We start from the raw sequence: 20,288 nt of genomic DNA on the forward strand, positions 1-20,288 counted from the left end.
TTTGACATCATATATGGGTTACCTTCGCTTCATGTGACTCCCTTTAGGATGTACTTTTTTGCTGGTATATAACATTATTGCATCAGATCTAACGTCAAAGTTTTTGAAGCGTGACAGCATTAAATTAGGCACGACCTCTTTGGCTTTTCGATATCACCCCATTGTATTATATGTAGTGTCATACTTATTGAAATGTAAAATTAATGATTTGAATATGGGGGCTTAGAATAAAGTACCATTGCATTAGATGTGACATCCGAGTCTACAGTTGGTGACAATGTTATGTTAGACATTAATTATCCATTTTTGTGAGATGTGACATTTGATTATATTTTATACGTGAGATGCGACGTCCTGTCCTGCATAACGTGTCATCATTGTGCTAGGTGTGACATCACAATCTGCAGTGTTATGATACCTTTATGACAAAAACATGTTTCTTTATGAAAGTAATGTGTGAGTTTTTATGTATAAGACACATTTTTTCTTGAGTCGGATCACATATCCATTTTTCTTTGATTTGATGCTCCTGGTAGAAAGATGTCCAATATCCATTACTTCCATATAGACTTTTTCCTGGTTATCTTCATGTAGTACGTTCCTAACGACTCTGTTATACTATGTGTAGGTGATTCCATCAACAAATGCTGCTTGAACGCAGTCAGTTTATTATGCGTAGCACGCCATTGCCCGGTACCTTGAATAAAATCGTATGATAAATTAAAAACCCATCGAAGCGCCAGCCCTTTGAAATGAGCATGAGCATCTCTCGGTTACTAAACAGAATTGCAACATGATGTGGCGTCATATTGTGATATGACGTAACGCTGTGATATGACGTCATACAGTAATGGACGGAGTGTCAGTGGCGAGGGCAGTGTCGTAAGTTGATCTAGTTGAGTAATTTCGCATGAGCTGCATCTGCCATTGACGTGGACACGCCTTCCTCAATCTATTTCTGAAAAGACAAATGTCATTCGCTACAGAAACCTTTTGCAATATACCCCTTCCAATTTTAAGCTTTTGTTCACAGTGCATGGCAAGTAGACTTTAAAGAATGTGACTAAAATAAACTTGCATTACATTCAGAGCCTCACATTGCACAGATATATGTTTTGCCTAAGATGAAAATTGTAATAGTAAAAAATGACATTTACCGCATTCCCATGATATAATGCTCTCATTATATAACTATCGAGCAGGCATTTAAGAAAAATGATCTATGAATAATAATATGAAATCATATTAGCCATTTGTACATGAAACTGAGAAAGTATTCCCCAATTGACAAAGTATTCCCCTCGCCCCCTGTGTTCTAAGACTTTACATTTTGAGGTAAATGTTAAAACCATTGGTCTTAATACACCCTTTTCCCAACGTCGTAAAAATGAGATGGCTCTGGTACTCACTTCAACTGTGCGCAGGCCGTGGTGTTAAAGATGCCGTAGATGATAGGGTTGAGGAGGCCGTTAAGGGGTGCGCAGCTCTGGATAAAGTTCACCACCGCCATGTGGTTTTGTTCCAGGTAGACTCCATAGACAAACATTAAGTTGAAGATAAAGTATGGACTCCAACATACCAGGAAAGCTGAAAAGAGCAGGGTTTAAGGAAACTCACGCGGTATTATGCAAAGGTCAGTGACCTGACCTATTCACCTGACTTAGCTGACGTCAAATACATGTCTGGACACAAATACCAGCTAAACACGCTATCAACAAAAAAATAAATAAATAAATAAGGGTTCATTGGCATCGAAATTAACGGTCTACGCAGATCTATCCAATTCGGCAAGGGCACTCGCTCATTAAAATCAGCCACCTCTTATTTCCAAAGTACTCGTATAATAACCAGCTGTTCTGTATTCTGCTTAACGTCAAGAGACGGCTAATCTGTTAAACTGACTGCTTTCAGCTAGAGTCCCCACAGAGTTGAATCGATCTACGTATAAACCCATAGTTTCATTGGAAATGAGCCCTGAAAAGGGATCCGCAGTCAATTTAAGTGCTTTTAACCGACAGATGGGTTACAGCTATTACTTGAATATCATTTCTATGACAACGGCATTTAGATAAGGGAAGTGTACAGAAAATAGCAAAGATCCAGTAACAGTTATAACACGCTTGCACTGGAATAGAAATAAAAGTCCGCATAGAAATCAAACTCATTCATGCTGGCAGATTTAACATGACTTTCTGTTTTTAATGTACATTCGCTTCTCTCTCTCTCTCTCTTATACGCATACAGGCCTGCTCATACTTCTACCCGCACAGACATTGACCAGATGGCACATACACACGAGCACGCGCGCGCACGCGCGCGCACGCACGCATAGACAAGCACACATACACACTCAAACACATATGGACCATTCCCAGACCCTATCGTTCTAACTGTGGACCGATCTATCTCCAAGGGGATTCTCGCTAGATTGCAATCAACTTAAGTGGCCTAGGTGTCTGTCACGCCTACTGAAGCTGCTAGGGGCTAATTGATTATCGTTTAGCAGTAGGCGTGAAAGGTATTTAAGCTGCTTAAACTCAAAGCAATCTAGATATGGGAACCGTGTCATGGACACACGCGCAAGCACACAGCACTCAGTCGGTCCTCGGGACCTACCAATGACGATGACAAATGTCATCTTGATAGCCCTCATCCGGGCATGTGGCACCAGTCCACTAGAGCTCTGCTGACACTCACGGTGACGCAAGAAACTTTTTCGCTGTAAATTGTCTTCTGAAAAAGAAAAGACTAAAATTGTGAAATATGGCAAAAATGGCTTTTTGTCAATATTAGTTGTTTCATCATTTGTTTTGGTCTTTAAATATACTACGTTTAACAAAATCGAATTGCCGCAAGACGTAAATGATATCAAACTTGGGTTGGGGTGATAATGTCTAGGGACTGGATAAGATGACTAACAGTAGATAAAGAGACTCTTGATGTGTCCGTCAATAACAAAATAGTATGCTGCACTGTATATCGTCAATAATGTGTTTGTTACGTCACGGCATCAGGTGCGACATTTCGCTCACAATAAATAACGTAAGTACCTCACAATGAGCGATATCCAATAGACGGGAAAACCAATAACCACGACAAATAAGAAGGTGAAACTGTTGGAAGGATGGGAATTATGTATGAGATAACTTGATTAAGGCACTGCGTTTGTACCATTAACTTATCTCAAGTTATCCATGTTCACCTGGCCCTGCCCCAGGATAAGTAGGAGGGTTGTTATTGCAATAATAAAACACCAAGCGAGGCCAACCTACAATATTGATGCACCGTTGTCCGGGAATTCTTTTATGTGCTCTGCGAATTGGAATGATAATTGTGTTCGGTTGTTACACAATGTCTGGTTTAATGTATGTGTTCATGAAAATAAATGTTTTAACCTCTAGATCATTTGGCAGAAAGAAAGAGAGAAATAATAAATAAGAAATGAGTCACTAGAGGAGCATTGGCAGTCATAATGGCATAATAAAACAACGAAACAAATTAGAAAAAAGAAACAGTTTCTGAAACGTAGCCGCTATCTGATGCCAGAGTATGCAGTTATGTTATTGAAAAAGTCTACCAGAATATTGACTATACTTGCTCAGCATAATTTTTTTTAAAGTTCGATTTCCAGATGTAAGGGGATAGAAAAGAAAAGAAAAAAGGCATCATCCAAGGGAATTGAGCAGCTAATTACCCGTGCATTCTGTTGATCTGTTCAATAATTTCAGCGCAGATTGAAATATTGCATTGGCTTCGGTTAGATAAGGTACATAAAATACACCCTAGGAAGACGGGTTATTATGTTTTAATCCCTTCCAGAGGCTCTGTATTTGTTCGTTCAATACTATTTCAGCACATAAAGGTCTTATTTTAAACGAGGAAGTGTTATTGTATACAAGTGCGAGTTCTTTTGCATTGCGATTTTTTCCTATGTTGATAAACACAACAGTATATTTCTAGAAGACTTTGCAATGGTTCCAACATTAAGACAAAAAAAACAACATAATATGTGTTCTTTATAAAAGTGATCACTTATTTCATCACGTGGTTTTAAAAAGTAATTGAGGCTGAATATATAGTGTTCATAATAACGTCCTTGTTATTGAAACTTAGGACATGCATGTTTACAGTATATGTACCGTCCATAGAATATTGTACATGCTCAGACAGTTTACATATGTACAGACATAATAGAGTGCAGCATATGCTGAGAAAGCTTAATTTACTGAATGCATATCGTGCTTCATTTCAATACTTTGGTCTGTCTGAAGCAACTTGTCCCTCTCTTATAATGGGAAACGAAATGGTCTTCTTGGAACGTGGCAAATATTCCCGAAACATTGTAACCGTGCACAGGAAATTGAACGAGGCAGCTGCTCCAATATATACAAATTGATAAAAAAATGATGAGATCACTTGCCTCCTGTCCTGAACCCACATACTAGCCTAGAGTATAATTTGGCGCAAACGATCATGATTAGCATGTCGAGAATGCCTGACATTTTAAACAGTGTACGCAAACGTGTGAGTGCTATGTTTTGGGTGGTTTGGAAGGAGTTTAAAACATGTAGTACATGTATTCATCGCATGCTGTTTAACTTAACGTAACTAAGCATGAATACCAACGAGAATCGAACTTTTCATCAGAGCAAGCACTGTGAAAAATAACGCATGAATAGCCCAAGTTGTGACATGTTGAATAGTATTTGAGCGTTTTCAAATATTGATATAGCACGTAGAAGTCAACATGTACCGACCTGTTTTCTTTAAAGTGAGAACGGACAATGTTCATGCAAGAACGTGTTGTGTTGAAGACAAATAGAAAAACGACTGTGATTTCCCAATGGAACTGCACTTGAGGGACACTGAAAGATAACAGTCCATTTCACTTAGTAACCTGTTATCTACGACACAAACCAGACAGAAACCCTTTCTTCCAAAGACACAATCAATCCACATCATTTTAGTTCTACATGTCACCGAAGCCATTTTTTACAAAATAGCAAAATCTCGGTGTTGATGACAGGTTTTTTAGTCAGCATGATACAGAGGTAAATTAGCCATGACGCTTTACGTAGTAAGCCTAACCACTGAATAGTGAAGCATCAAAAAGAAAAAAGAACAACATTCAATGATGGCATCGTACCATGAAGTGATTCATTGCATGATGTAGGATGTGAAAGAAGGAATTAAAATTCAAAGCTGCCTAGTAAACAATTGATGACTAGATTGCGTGTTAACAAGTACCTGTGTCGGACTTTTTCGAACTTCTATCAGTGAAAGCAAAGCTGTTTCCGGTGGTTCCGCCGCTCTTTTTCCACAGTTTATAGCCGATGAGTACATAACAGCACGTGATCAAGATGGCGGGTATAAACAGCATGGCGGTGGCATTCAGCACCATGTAAACCTGCAACGAAGAATTCACGGTCCATTACACAAATAAACTCACAGCTAGTTTTCTTTCATAAATACGAATACGTTTCCTGGGGCATTGGACAGAACACTGGAGTACGTGACGACATAATAATTTCACCAATACTTAAATAAAATAATGGGATTAATACATGAACTAGCCCCCCTCCCCCGTTTATTTATTTATTTTTCTTATTGAGGTGAAACGAGACCATTACAACCCATGCAAGTATTTCCCCTTATCTAAAGTTAATTGCTTTATGTGAATCGTCAGCATTGCTTTATGTGAATCGTCATGTGTGGTTACACATATTCTTTAACTGTCCCTCTGCAACGTAAATACACACACACACACACACACACACACACACACACACGTATGCAAATACATGTACGAATATGCACCGACACAACATGCATATTTATGAATAACATCATTATTAGGGTATAGCGATTATCATAGTCGTCCTACCACCATCATCTCACCTGCGCCTTATAGACGTCTATGAACATTGTTGAGATACACTGCATCTGGCCATCGGCTAGCTCCATCTCTTGAAATAATATTAGGGTGGGTGTGGCCAAAATGGCGGCCATAACCCACGCGGTGACCACGAGTATGACTGCACGTCGACCTGATAAAAAGAGATAATTGTTATTATTAGGGTAGGGTTAATAATAACTTTTTTATGGAAATCTCTTAAGGAACAGGTGATTTTAGAGGCAAAATGGGCCAAAAAGTTCATTTCTGATGAGAAATTAGAGCTAGGAGCACTCTTTAGGTCGGTTATTTTACTATTTTTGGAAACGCAAACAAAGCATATGTACTACATATACAGTAACTGTAGTAATTATATGCATATGTATAATTGTATTGAAAAGGGTTGAGTGAAGCACAAATTTCTGATAAGTGAGTGTTTTCTATGGAAGAAAATGATGCTAAACACACATGTGCAACTATTTTTTCTGACAATATTTAGGTTGGTAAAATGACAATTTTCAAAATGGCGGAGAAAACGCCCTAACAATAGTTTCAACATCAACAATTAAAGGACCCATAGTTTGTAATATGCCTTTTCTTCCATTTCAAAGGTTGTAAAATATTCTTCTTATGTTAACACTGCCATTGTTACATTTTAAATGGAGTTTGGTCACCTTGTTGGTTGAAAGTTTACTGTCAAGCTTGACAGAAGAGCCAGATCTCAGTCAGTCAAAACGAAGAGTGGTAAGTTCTGCTGGATGTGAATTATGAGAAAGAATCATAGTTATGGTGACCTCAGGCAACCAAAGGGTGAATGTCTTTAAAAAGAGATGAATGGAATATTTTTGTTCTGCGCGTAAGAAGCCGGGGAAGCAATCACTACCATGTACTGAGACCAACAAAGAAGTTGCCAGAGAAATATCCAATGTCTGGATGTCCAAGAACATTCTTTGAGAATATTTCAACAGAATAACTGCATATTGAGGCTACATATAAAAAGCATTGTACTTATACACGATGAATCTTATATTATAAACACTCTTTGTCACGTTTTGATTGAAATCTTTCACTTTCGTATATCATCACTTTTAATCCTTGCACTTCACAACGGTTAATGCTTCATAACTTCCCAAATATATCATAATCCAACATACTTCTGTTGGGAATGTACTTCTCAAAGATAGGAAAAAATAATTTTGGAGATTCAGGTATTGGGGATTTCCTTGGCAACTGCTTTGCTAGCCTCAGCTTATGATAGGGATGTCTTCCGGCTTCATACATGTAAAACAAAAGTGTATCATCCATCCTATTGAAATAATTTAGAAAAATGTTCACTTTATGGTAAGGTTAATTGATTCTTCACTATAATTTCCATCCAAAAGATCTTGGGAAATCTTATCACTCCTCATTTTGATTGATGAAGGTGACTGAGGTGGTTCAACTCCCCGTTTTCGAAGATTCTGGCTCTTCACTCCAGCAGGACAGTTAACTGTCAGCTGACATGGCAACTGAACTTACTGTAAAATGTACCAATCTCAGTATTAACACCAGAAATGGATACTACAACCCCAAAAACATAAAAAAGACATATGATACACTATAGGACCTCTAATCGTTGTTGATGAAACAAGGTGGGCCGTTTTGGCTGCCATTTTGAAAATTGTCATTTTATCGGCCTTAATAATTGTTTTAAAAAAAGATTGTCAGATTTGTGTTTAGCATCAAATTTCGCCTCAGAAAATACCTGTTATGGAATTTCCTTGAGATTTACCCTACCCTATTATTATGGTTACATTTTGCTATCTTAAAGACCTCGTGTTTATTGGTTCTTGTAATTGAGATGGAGACTGGTGAGTTTTTCTCTTAGCAATTGAAATGTATTTTTTTAAAGCTTGAAACTCGTGACAGGAGGCTTACTGATCGTAATAGGCTTAATGATTTTAATGGGATTAACTTTGTTCATTAAAAGGAAGTTGTTGGGATTTCCAGGGTTTGTTTTCGACTTTCTTTCATCGTGTATTGTGTGCTTGTATGAATAAAGATTTTGTTAAATATTACCAAGATTTAGCAACATTAAGATATATACATCTTTATATTTCACAGAATACTGGTTTATCTTGGGACCAAAAAAAGGCTGAAATTTTGATATAAAATTTAAGATCAGTTTTCTGGAAAACATTTATTGCAAAGTATCGCTCAGGTATTTAAAACAGGTCAGTGACAAACCAGAAATCATTCTAATTTTCTTTTGCGATGTTTCTATTATCTATTTTTTAATCCTGTCCGGATATTTACAGTTACAGTAAAATCAGTCCTATTTTTATAAATCTCCTTGAATCTTGACGCATAAACAAACCGCGTTGACATAAAGATCGAAATTTTGTCAATAATTACTGGTGCAATCTTAATGTCAGCGTGTTGCTTTCAAATGTCACCAGTAAATCTTGGTGATGCAACCGTCTAGCGCACGCCAGCAGAGGCACATATACTGTTAGCCTATAAGACACTCGGTGGCACTTAGTGACGTCATACCAGACAAGTGTCAGAAACCACACAGTGCGGGGTGCGCATTAAAGCAGAAGGGTTGAAATCCTATGCACTGAGAATACTGCACAAAAGTCACATACGCAACATGGTGGCTTTGTACCGCTGCGCTGGAGACTGCAATTCATCAAAATGTACGAAAACAGTAGACTATAATCAGGAAAAAAATTATCAGTGGGTGATTTCTGTCAGCTTTTTTTTTTTTTTTTTTTTTTTTTTGTTGTTGTCGGAGCGAAATCGCCGTTCTGCCACTATTTATAATTCCACTCTCCCCCAAATCCTGCTAAATATCGCTTAATTTTTTCGCTAATTTGAGAGATTCCCACAAACTCGGCGGGCGATGCTTATTACATTTATAAAGATACGGCAACCAAGCAGGATAATTGTCAACTCGAAATACATTTGAAAGAAATCCCCAAAATTGGCATTGAGAATGATCTTGTCAAAGTAATAACATGTGATGGCAAAATCAATCAGTCAAGAAGATAAATCCCATGCTGCTCTCCGCAGTTAACCTTCGACGCCATTATTTTTATCCTAAAGAAGATGTACTCTTGGTAAAAGAGATGATGTACTCTCACCGTGACAAATGTCAGAGAACGTTTGGTGGATATGTTGGGTCTGTTAGTCTAGAAAAGGCCTCTCTCAATCCGGATCTGAACCCGACGAAAGGTGTTGGTGCGGCAACTGCCTGTCCATGATCTCCGTTTTCAATTAAGTTCCATTTAGAATTCTTTTATCTTTTAAATTTATGACAAAAAGGTTTTACGTGTCTTCTTTTGTGGGTTCTTTGATTTATTATCAAGGCATAACTTGAACACTCGGTGGTATTTTGGTGCCAGTTATACAATAAAACAAAACGTTGGTCTTGAAAAGGCCATACGCCAGTAAACTTGGACACTTTTTTCCAAGATAAATTATTAAAAGTCCACCTGTAAGGGGGATTCTTGAGTGAAATTGACTCCTAACACGTCCTTAAAAAATAGTGTTTATTATTATTATTATCATTTTTATTATTTTATTTTATTTTTTTGAAAATGCTGGCACTAACCGCTCTATACGGCAACTTACCTTTGGTGATGAATTTCATGGGGCACAATATAGCGTCCAGGCGGTCTATGCTCATTGAAACGATGATGTAGGTAGAGCCATAAGCGGATAGCACCTATAAACATAAAGAAATAAAAAAATAACAGTACATGGATAGGGCTAAGATAAAGGTGAGATTGAAATCAACTGTCACACTGGACCTTACGAAATCCAGTGTCAATTTTCATCTTTGTCTTTGTTTAAAACAACTTGAGGGATAAAACACTTTGAAGTTAAATTATAGAACTTCAGTGCTTTACCTCGTAAATATGAAACTCATGTCACCTCAGGCAACATGAGGCGTCAGTTGTTTTCAAAAGCGATATGTGCGGCATCAAGGTTTCACCTTTCATTGAGAGAAGAAAGTACTGAGAGATGCAACTTAGTCGTGTCCAAGTGATACTGGAGCTGGGATAACAACTCGTCGTATGAGATCCATATTTCAAAATGAAAAATAATTCATTATAAACAACTCACAGAAATATAAAAAGCATTCTGTTTTACCACGAAGACGGCGGTTTTCGCAATTATTCTGGAATTTGTTCTTGCCATCGGGCCCCGTGACCTCCACAGATGGCTACTCTCTGTAATTATCTCTTAAGATATTTTTACATAAAAAAGAGAAAACAAACTTTTGAGATAAAAACCAGGGATTATCTTTGAAAGTTGGAACGCATTCATTAACCATTGGTTAGTATGGGAAAATTGACTTCAGCCCTAGGAAAATCCATTTTATTGGGGCGAAAAGGACAGTTATTATCCCTTAAAACTTCAGACAGTTCGCTAGCGAAAATAAAAAGCGTAATAGATTGTGTCCTAATGACAATTTGCGACGACAGTCGATAATGTCGTTCTAATACAAGTTTTGGATCATTAGTGCTGTGTACTTCGTGTCGCCCTTTTCAAGTGAAATAACTCGGTGTATGTCGCAGAAAGACAGCATGGCGACAACTCCGAACCAAGGGCAGCAAATATAATCATGTTTCCGAGTCGTTTCAGTTAAAGTGAATAGCTTGCCGTTTCGCTGGCTTAATGTGAAAAGAAATTTTAATTCGTTGAACGCCATGCTTGGAATCACTACGTGAATCTTCGTTGTGTTTTTTTTTTTTTTTCTGGGTGAGAAATATCGAATTACAGTGATGTGACTGGTCTGTAAACTTGGCTGGGGGGGTCCGGAGCGAACCATTTTATATCACTTCCCGAACTTCAAAGATACATAAGAAGCAAAAGTAAATAATATGCATCTTACAATTTCTTACAGAACACAAACAAAATCCACAAAAAGAGCAAATACAAAAAGAAGGAAAAAAGTACAGGCAACAGGAAAAGATAGTAAAACTGCATTTCAAAAAAGACAGTCAAACTGCATTTTCTTTAAATTCAGTCGTAAATTTGACCTATTTATTGCCACTCCAGCCCGAAAAGCACTAAAAGTCAACATATATAATATCTGTGTGATTTTTGCTTGTCAAGACATCAAGTAATGAAACTCTGTGCTGTTTCTTGAAGCCATACTAACATTGGCATTTTGTCAGTCTTAGTTGCGATGATTTGATTTTAGTAATCACTGGACATGCATCTCACGTTTATGGCTAGTCTGCATCGTATTATTAAGATATGCAAATGAAAACCATATTGTTTTGGTCAGGCACATAATGAGCCCACTCTAAAGAGAAGAAATGAGCCTGGCATAACAGGTCGGCTCCGTGGTGTAGCGGTTATCACATCTGCCTAACACGCAGAAGGTCCCCGGTTCGATCCCGGGCGGAACCACTATTTCTTTTTTATTTTATACCACTTTCCGAAATTCAGTTCTTGGCCTGTGAAACAGGAATGGAAGTCCGCTAGGAACCGTAGTCCGCTTCCCATAATTTTGCACAGGTGACATTCGCCCCATATACTAACCCCAATATTCCAACTAACCCTAACCGGTACTAATCATATTGGAGCCCGGACTTCCATTCATGTTACACCAAAAAAAGGACCAGATCTTTATCAAGATTTGATCTAGCTTCTGCCGACGTTTTTTCGCCATTTGTCTTTCGCCATTAGTCTGAATGACTTCTTGTGACATACATTATTTTCAGACTTATTAGTTTTTTTTAAGTACTAACACTTTGTGAGAGACACCACGTCTTGATCTATCGTCTGCAACGTCCGGCGTTGTGTAAGTGAAAGAAGAACCGACTAATCCGCATATGGTCTCCCCGCCTCCACGGATCCGCAGATCAAATATGGCCGACCCACTTGAATACTTGTTGCGTAATCCCCGCGGGGAATCTATTCAGTGTCTAATAGGGAATCAAGCTGCAAGCTTTTTAGTGGGTCGCCATATTTGATCCGTGGATGTGTTATTCCGCTGTTCTGTATGCTCTCTAACACATACAAATTAGATGCACTGTGTTCCCTCGTTTGTACATTTGTCATACACAACACCTGGCGACATTGAAACGCACCTGCTGCTAACCGTCTTAATGATCAAAATACACGTGAAACATATGTAAATGACTTTAAATCACCATTTTATTCACTTTATAGTGACACTCACTGTTCACAGAACACTTACCTGCATGAACTTGTATAGTTTACAAAGTCCGTCCGTCCCGTGCCATATCACCGTGACTCTGTGGATTAGATCCGGCAAGACGTAAAACGCCGCCATGGACAGGTCTGAAATTAGGATTTAAGCAGATATAGATCATTTGCTCTCTCTCTCTCTCTCTCTCTCTCTCTCTCTCTAAAAGCTCAAACACACACACTCAAAAAAAAAAAACTCTCTCATCTGCAAAACAAGTAGAATGGCTTGGAGAGAGGGACCGGGGTATTTGGCCTTCCAAACTATATAAATAGTGTCTAACACGTACAGTTCTGGGAATTTCAGATGTACATGTAGAAACATAATTACTTTTCTCTAAAAAGCGATGTTATCGATCCACAGTTCATATTTAATAACGTTTCCGAAGGAATTACAGGTATGTAAGAGATGAAATAATTACACAGCTTTCTGAATGTCTTTCACTGGGTTCCCATACCTAGATCGATCTAACAGGAAGTACTGAAGCTGCTAAACGTAAATTAATTACCCGCAAGCAGCTTTAGTATGCGTGTCATACATCTAAGCCACTTAAGTTGATAGAACGATCCCCGATAGGGACTGGGAATGTTCCCTTTAACATGCCTGACAGCAATGGCTATTGCCAGAGAGGGAGATTCACGCGTCCTACCACCAAAACAAAAAATAAAATAAAACACGACCAAGGTTTGTTTATATTTACATGGCACGTGATACATAGGGCTCATTCCCAATGAACATAGCGTTCCACGAAGATCGATCCAACTCCGCGGAGACTCTCACTAAATGCAATTAGAGTAAGAGGTCAACGCGCCTCCCCTTGTTTCCAACGTACTCGAATAATCTGTATTCTATTCAGTGGAGGTGTATAAGGGACCATTTCCACAGATATTTGGATCGATCTATCTCCACGGGTAGTCTCAGTAAATTGCTATCTGCTATCGGCGAGGCCGAGCAAGAAAGTTAATTACCCCCCTAGCTGATTCGGTAGGCGTGACCGACATTTTAGCCTCTTAAGCTGATAACAATTTGGCGTGCATCCCCAGGGAGTTAGGTCGATCCAAATGGATCGATCTAAGCATGGGAACCCAGTCTTAATCTGTTAATGTGATTGCAATCAGCGGGAGTCCTCGCGGAGTTGGACTGGACTGGAAAGATGGTTACATTGGGAATGGGCCCTAAGAATGGATCCCTACCAGGACACTACAGACTTGAAGCCCCGGTGGTTGACAGCATACATTCACTGACGGTTACATGATATCGCTAGGAGGCGGATGCCTTGCCAAATATAAAACAGTCACCATTTCTTTGAAGCAGAACAATTTATCCATTCCTGCCCCACGCATATATTCAATGTAATCATTGTTTGTGATGGATAATGTGGAAAATCGTTATTTTCTAATATCAATTTTTTCTTAAGTTCTTATGTATATATTTCCCTCTTTGTTCAAAAGAGAAGTCAGATTTATATGCATTTGACTTTATTTCCTTAGCTTTGGGTCAAATAGCTCATCAGTCTTACTAATACAGCAGTTCCAATACAAGAGACGTCAATGTATTGCTAGGCTTAGGAGTTGACATTCCATTACGCCAGTAAATCGGATAAATATCTGATTAAGAAATAGAACGATATAGTGCCTTATGCAGAACACTGGCAAACTTCTGCAGTGCTGTCAAACCCGAGGAGTTAAAAAAGCCACATTGCGAGTCTAAACGCTCCGTTCCTGGCCTGTACTTTGAGTGTGATTAAATGATGTCTACGAAAAGTGAGATGTTAAATTAATATGCTAGCCAGAAGAAGATCCCCGGCTTGTGGTGATTTATTGATTGAAATGGTGCACTTAATGTCAACATACTTCCCACGTCTTCAACAGCAATGTGCAAATGAAAAAGTAAATCCCGGTGAGACAGAAATGGTGGCCTTATAAAAGGAAGTCCGGGGACGTCCCCTATGGTTAGCACAGGCTACGGTTAACAGGAAATATAGTGCGAATATACGATAAAATGAGGAACGACAATAGGTTTTCTTAGCGGACTGGATTTCCTTCCAAATTTAAACTCATTCAAGCTTCAGTATCTTTTAACGGTCGATTTATCCCTTTGAGGTTGCATAATTCAAACGCACGAAGAAGATTGTGCGTTAACCCTAAGAGTAGGTCTATCGAGAGCGTATCCCTTTTGATTTTCTATAGGGTCCCACGTCATGTGGGAAAGATCGAGTCCCCTGTGTTACAGGTCCAGTACTAGTTTTCAATTGATGTGTCTTAGATTTTGACCCGTTTACGTCACGCTAACCCTAACCTGTATTAATTGCCATGGGACGCAGGCTATCTGTTACCACATCTGCAGTTCTTAACGCCGGCGACCGTTCTCACGATTTACTTTTTATTAAGAATCAGCATGTTATTGCTGAATTTCAAGAAAAAAAAGAAACAAAAATATCGAGGTTCTTTTGAAAACCTATGGAAAAAATCATTGGCCATACTGGGTCACTAAATTCACACGTTCAGAAAAATCTAACAGTTAAAATACTACTGGCCACGCACGTAGGACCAGCAACTAACATTCCATATAATAATAATAATAATAATAATAATAATAATAATAATAATAATAACACCCAAGGGAAACAGGATCATTGTAGAATAAGTTAATTGGGCCCTATCTTTTAGAAGAGATTTCCCCCTATTATCTGATTCAGGTTCCCACGGCGATGGGAAAGCCTTTCTGAACTAAAATGTATCAGCACACGGCAAGTTTCAGGGAAAGAATGCCAATCACGATGGAATTAGCTGGGTATTCATCTGCCTGCAAACCCGTCATTTCAGCAAATTGCAAAAAAGCGTGAAATAATGATAGCAACTGAAGGAATGGCGACTCGGCGGTGTTCGCTAAATTGATGCGGCATGCACAATCTTTTCTTTGCCTGATATGCAAAGGCGTCTTTCGTTCTTGCAATAGGAAAAGCTGATGAAATAAAACGCCGGTGATGAAGTCAACGTGCTCGAATTAGTGTTGATGTGAAGTGACGATGGAAAAAATGTAACAGACGCAACAGCAATGTGGAATTGCCCAGAATTAACTAAGAGACCATTCCCAGAGACTATCGTACTTACTTTGGATCGAACTATCTCCAAGGGGATTCTCGCTTAATTGCAATAAACTAAGGCGGCTTAGATGTCTATCATGTCTACTGAAGCTGATCGGGGATAATTAACTATCGTTTAGCAGCTTTAGCAGGCGTGCCAGATGTCTAAGCCACTTAAGCTGAAAGCAATTCAGCGAGAAACCCCGTGGAGATGGACGGAACCTGTTAGATCGATCTAGGGATGGAAATCCAGTCTAACTGTGGGTTCGTGAACACAGGAATAATCACCAGCCAATAAAGCACACTTTGTTGTCTTCTTTATTTTCTTTCCCTGACGACAAATTGACAATGGCAGTTATATTGAGTCAAAACCACACGAGCATTAATAAAGACTAGATGTCAAGTGGCTATGGGACACTAATTAGAACCCTAATAATAACAGCAATTATGTAGCCTGATTATGTAGACGGACTTCTTAGAAAGGTTAACAGTAGGGCAGGTAAGGATATCCAATATTTCAAATTGGCAGTGGCAGTTATTGAATTCATATCCTGAAAACAACCCATTAATCCGATTTCAAATACCTTTAGAGCAGTTTTAAATACAACTTTTCATATTTTTAATTTTTTTCTTTATTCCTGAGACAGGCTCACTATAGATCGGACAAGGCAAATCATGAGATTAACTGGAAGATCCAGAATATTAAAAAAAGTTTGTATGTTTTTCTTACGGTCACTTAAGGTCACTTACCAGCCAGCGCCAGATGGAGAACGAAGAAATTCATGCGAAGTCTCTTTCCGTTTCTGCGTTCTTGAATTACCGTCGCCAGCACCAATAGGTTCCCCACCGTAATAAGGCAAAACAGCACGGCCAAGAAGGTGATTTGTGCTACCTATCAATTGAAAATAAATCCCACGCACCATATAAGTAGTCAATTCTTCTGGTAAAACCTTTGGGTAAAAACGAAAAAAAATCTTGTAACAGAAAAACTTCCTGAATTTTTCCATACCAATGAGTTTACATAATCATGTTATAACACATGCAGCGATACCGTATTTTCTTAACAAATATTTCTCACTCTCATTTCATGACAGCTTGATTGATTTTCCTGTATTTTCCTGTTTTTGTATTTGTGTATTTGGAGAGAATGTGGCCTCGCGATCCCATGTGAATGCTTAGCCGACAGCGGTGGGAAACCAACATTCCACTGAATACTACAGGGTATATATTGTGGGTAAGTAATGAGAGCTCAACTGTAAGGATAGTGGAATTAACCGATTGTTTGCCAGCTTGCTTCTCTGTCTGTCTATTTATAAGCCCATTCGTCTATCTATCTTTCTTAAAGATACATAAGAAGCGAGAGTAAATGCCCTGTAACTTAAGTAAATTATGAGCACAAGTTTCTTGGGTAACACGAGTGAAGTCCACATAAAAAAGAAGACGGAGGAGAAGAAGAAATGAAATTAATCTCTCGGGCGGCAGTAAAACGGCTTTAAAACTGCACTTTCTTCAAAACCTTCGTCGTAAATGAGACCGTAAGACACAGAGAGTAGGTAGAAAACATCTGAGCCAACATCATTTTCGAGATTTAATAATATACATGTAACAGAACCCTTTGGCATTTTTTAAGTTATATTCTTCGAAATTAAATATGTGGTGGCATTTTGTCGGATAGAGCGACAATAATTTGACATTTTCACTCGTGTTATATGGATCTTTAAGATATTTTTGCTTGCCCGTGATTGACATTAAAACAAAAAAAAATGTATGTTCAATTTCATATATTGAAGTAACTGAGATAAAACACGAAACTATGGACAGATTGTGAAAAAAAAATGATCATATTCTAAAATATGACTTAATTTGACTTAAACCTTGTTTTGCGAATTCCCAGAAAATTGAACAGATTTCGAGAGATTTATGTAGCGAATGTGGCTTATATACAGTCCTTATCCCCTCCGCTCCCCTTCCCCCCAAAAAAAATTTCCATTAACGACATACACCTCTTGTGTATGATATCTCGCGATCTAATACCTCATGTCTACTACATCTGTTAAGGAGAACAGGACTGATTTTTGCAAATGTCAGTGACAAGCACACTCAAGTTTTGTTAAGAAGTCCATGTCAATATATCTGCGCTACCCCCTCCTTACTCTCTGACCACAGATGCGCTAGGAGACTGGTACAAAATTTTTGCCTCTCATAATTAAATTTTGTATACTAAATTTATAAGCCCCTGATATCAGAGGATGCTCCCCTTATCTCTCTCTCTCTCTAACGCACGCACACACACACACACACATACACACACACACACTTAATCCCTTGCAAAAAATTATACAAACACTGCCACAAAGAACAGCAGACTCAAAAAACATTGCCTCTGCTTATAGTGCATTTATAATAGACTTTTATCCCGCTCTCTATGTTTTGCAACGAATAAGAGCCACCGCAGAATGTGTCGTGCGCTAAAATATCAAGAAATGTATCAAGTTTTCTAGCACTGAAAATAGAAAAATGGTTACCATATGCTGAAAAATGAGGTTACTCTTTGGCGAGAAGAATATTTTCGGTGAAGTTGCCCCAATTAGGTCTTTGAGATTTTCACGAAAATGCTGGCAAATTTAGTGATAGTATAAATGTCTTGAATGACAAAATTGCAAATACAGATTTGTAGATAAACAGATTAAATTTATAAAGGAACAAATAAATAGAAAAATAATAATGTTTACTATACAATGCCCGTTATGTTATATGAAAAAGAAAGGCAATTGAAAGCGCACACGCACATACATACACGTGCACAAACGCACACACACTCATAAACACACACACACAAACACTCAAACACACACACACACAAGCACACACAAACGCACCCCCAACACACATATGTACACACACACACACACACACAAACACACACACACACGCACGCAACAGCAGCAAACAACCTGATGCTAACCTGATGGAATTCATAAATTTCCAGCGTTCCATTGAACTGCTTACGGTCACCAATCGTCCGGTTATCTAAGGTCACAGTCACGTTTAAACTTTCGCTATAGTTAAAATCCATAGTCTTTTTTCCCCTCAGTGCTCAACCGGTGCACATTTGATCAAGCTTGAACGCAGGTCTGGTCAGCAATTACCGGCCAATTAAAGCCATCCTGGGATACTTATCAGAAGTCCTGTTTAACAGCTTGTTGGCAACAGCTTGTTGCTGTTCTCCGGCACAAGATGACAGAAATCATACGCAGCGTCTGCTAAAGCGGTGAAACACCTGTGTTTTAACATTTTACTTCAAAACGATAATTATAATCACAATCGACTGCTTATGTTACTTCCCATATCCATGCATATGGCCAACAGAGCAAAGGTCTGCTTTTTAAAGCGTTAAATAAAATGTAGAGATACAATCCTCTATAACGTCAGGTAACGATATGTCAAGAAATCAGCTTTGTTATGGCTATCCTATCTGTTGGCCAAAGTATTTAAAGTCTACCGCTCACTGTTGCTAACTCCGTCATATCTGAAGCAGTTTAATAACTTTTATGGTTGTTCCGTAGGTGTTTCTTGCGTTATGAGTTCTGCTCGGGTATCGATTTATGCCGTAAAATACTAGGCATAATTAGTCGTTTGCGAAGAGCGGCATCACCTGCCGTTACATCTACTTGGCGTTCTGCCGCCTGTCTATCATTTCGGTATATGTTTAGACACCGCTTATTATTATTGTGAGTTGGATCAGGCTTATTGGGATAGAGTTTGAAACAATGTCGCTCAGGAAAAATTGATGAATGTGGTGAACGAGTATAGTACACAGATATCCCTGTAGACCACTTTGAAATATGCTTGGTTTTTGTGACATACATTCCTTTTTCGTTCTCTCTCTCTCTCTCTCTCTCTCGCTCGCTCGCTCGCTCGCTTTGAAAATCGACTGAAAGACTTGAATTAAGTCTTTCAGTCGATTTTTACTTTTTTGCAGACAAGCTGGGAGAAATAGATTAGCCTCCGAACACTCAAATGCAAGGTGTAGGTGCAATTGTGACCCAAAACAATTATTAAACAGTAAACCCATGGGCTATTTTTTTACTGGATATCGACCCAACCGCCGCCTGTGATCGCCTCAGACCGAAAAGATTAACGAAAATTGTATCCTTTATCTCAGCTCACCCTCAGTAATCAAGTCAAAAACATCTCGGAAGAATGTAATGAAGTGTCAACGAGGGATATATATAGATTTCACTCGAAACCCCCGTTTTTATGTACACGCTATGTACTACGAAGGACTTACTTTAATCTTTTTTACACGGGGGGGGGGGGCAGAATTGGATTTTTATCCTAGTAATTCTTTTTCAATAAGTAATGAGCTGAAGGGACAGAGTGTAAGATTCCAAACACACGTTTTTTTTTTAAACATAAGTACATAAACTATTTCTTGTTGAAAATATCTTTAGACAAGTGTTATTTTATATAGATAAATGTCATGAATTCATGTCGCCAACATAATCTAATTTATCACCTCCTGACGGCTCTAGCCATCTGTCAAGTATTTGAATTGCACGTAACCCGGATGTCAGTGCTGGAGTGGCAGTGACATGCGAATTTGAAAAAACACACTTAAGAACCGCTGAAAGGCCCATTATTATGCATGTTTACAGAGCCAAGATGAGGGTTTGGATGGGAATATCAAATCTCAAATAGTCGGGGTACAAAATTACATTTACCCCAAGAAAATCCGAAAGTATGATATTTTCTCTGGAAAACCTCACGTTGCGCATCTTTAAGATGTACCTTCTCACAGCCTGAGTTGTACTCAAACTTATTTCTTTAACTAGAGGTCAAACCGAGTGTATAACTGGCCTACAGCAGTTTTGCAGCTTCCACACGGACGGGCACGATCTTCAAAAGCATTCACTTTGAGGTCAGTTTCATCAGGTAGACTAGTCGCGGCGTCTGAAACGCATGTATTTTGAAGGAATACTTAAAGAGCGTGGGAATGTGGATTAAAAATGAACTCTATTTAATTGAACAGATAGTCAGAACTGTTTTTTTTATATGGTGCTTTGGGGGTTGGGACGGTGTTGGGGGTTAGGAGGGACTAC

The 20,288-nt window shown here is 38.6% G+C and overlaps 1 protein-coding gene and 1 non-coding gene across 2 annotated transcripts; one reads left to right on the forward strand and one right to left on the reverse strand.

Annotated features, from left to right (window-relative positions):
• Window positions 1–443: 443 nt before the first annotated feature.
• LOC106156922 (cardioacceleratory peptide receptor) lies at window positions 444–18,926 on the reverse strand. Its single transcript, XM_013532365.3, has 9 exons — window positions 18,152–18,926; window positions 15,937–16,078; window positions 12,093–12,196; window positions 9,509–9,602; window positions 5,899–6,047; window positions 5,248–5,407; window positions 2,617–2,733; window positions 1,410–1,587; window positions 444–958 (listed from the first exon to the last, which is right to left on the reverse strand). The coding sequence occupies exons 1-9, from the start codon at window positions 18,260–18,262 to the stop codon at window positions 841–843; spliced, it is 1,173 nt and encodes a 390-aa protein (XP_013387819.2). The 5' UTR covers window positions 18,263–18,926; the 3' UTR covers window positions 444–840.
• Trnav-aac (transfer RNA valine (anticodon AAC)) lies at window positions 11,227–11,299 on the forward strand. Its single transcript has one exon. It is a non-coding gene; the product is annotated as a tRNA-Val (tRNA).
• Window positions 18,927–20,288: the final 1,362 nt, after the last annotated feature.

This window comes from Lingula anatina, chromosome 8 (assembly GCF_051362555.1).
Source record: "Lingula anatina isolate TDL-2025a chromosome 8, LinAna3.0, whole genome shotgun sequence".
Taxonomy (NCBI): domain Eukaryota; kingdom Metazoa; phylum Brachiopoda; class Lingulata; order Lingulida; family Lingulidae; genus Lingula; species Lingula anatina.

What these genes read in the sequence shown, in the direction of transcription:
- LOC106156922 (XM_013532365.3), bottom strand. Translation starts at nt 18,262, where the DNA reads ATGGATTTTAACTATAGCGAAAGTTTAAACGTGACTGTGACCTTAGAT. An exon ending in TAGACGTCTATAAGGCGCAG is followed by an intron (nt 5,408 to 5,898) that starts GTGAGATGATGG and finishes TCTTCGTTGCAG; the next exon opens with GTTTACATGGTGCTGAATGC. An exon ending in TTCGAAAAAGTCCGACACAG is followed by an intron (nt 2,734 to 5,247) that starts GTACTTGTTAAC and finishes TTTCTTTTTCAG; the next exon opens with AAGACAATTTACAGCGAAAA.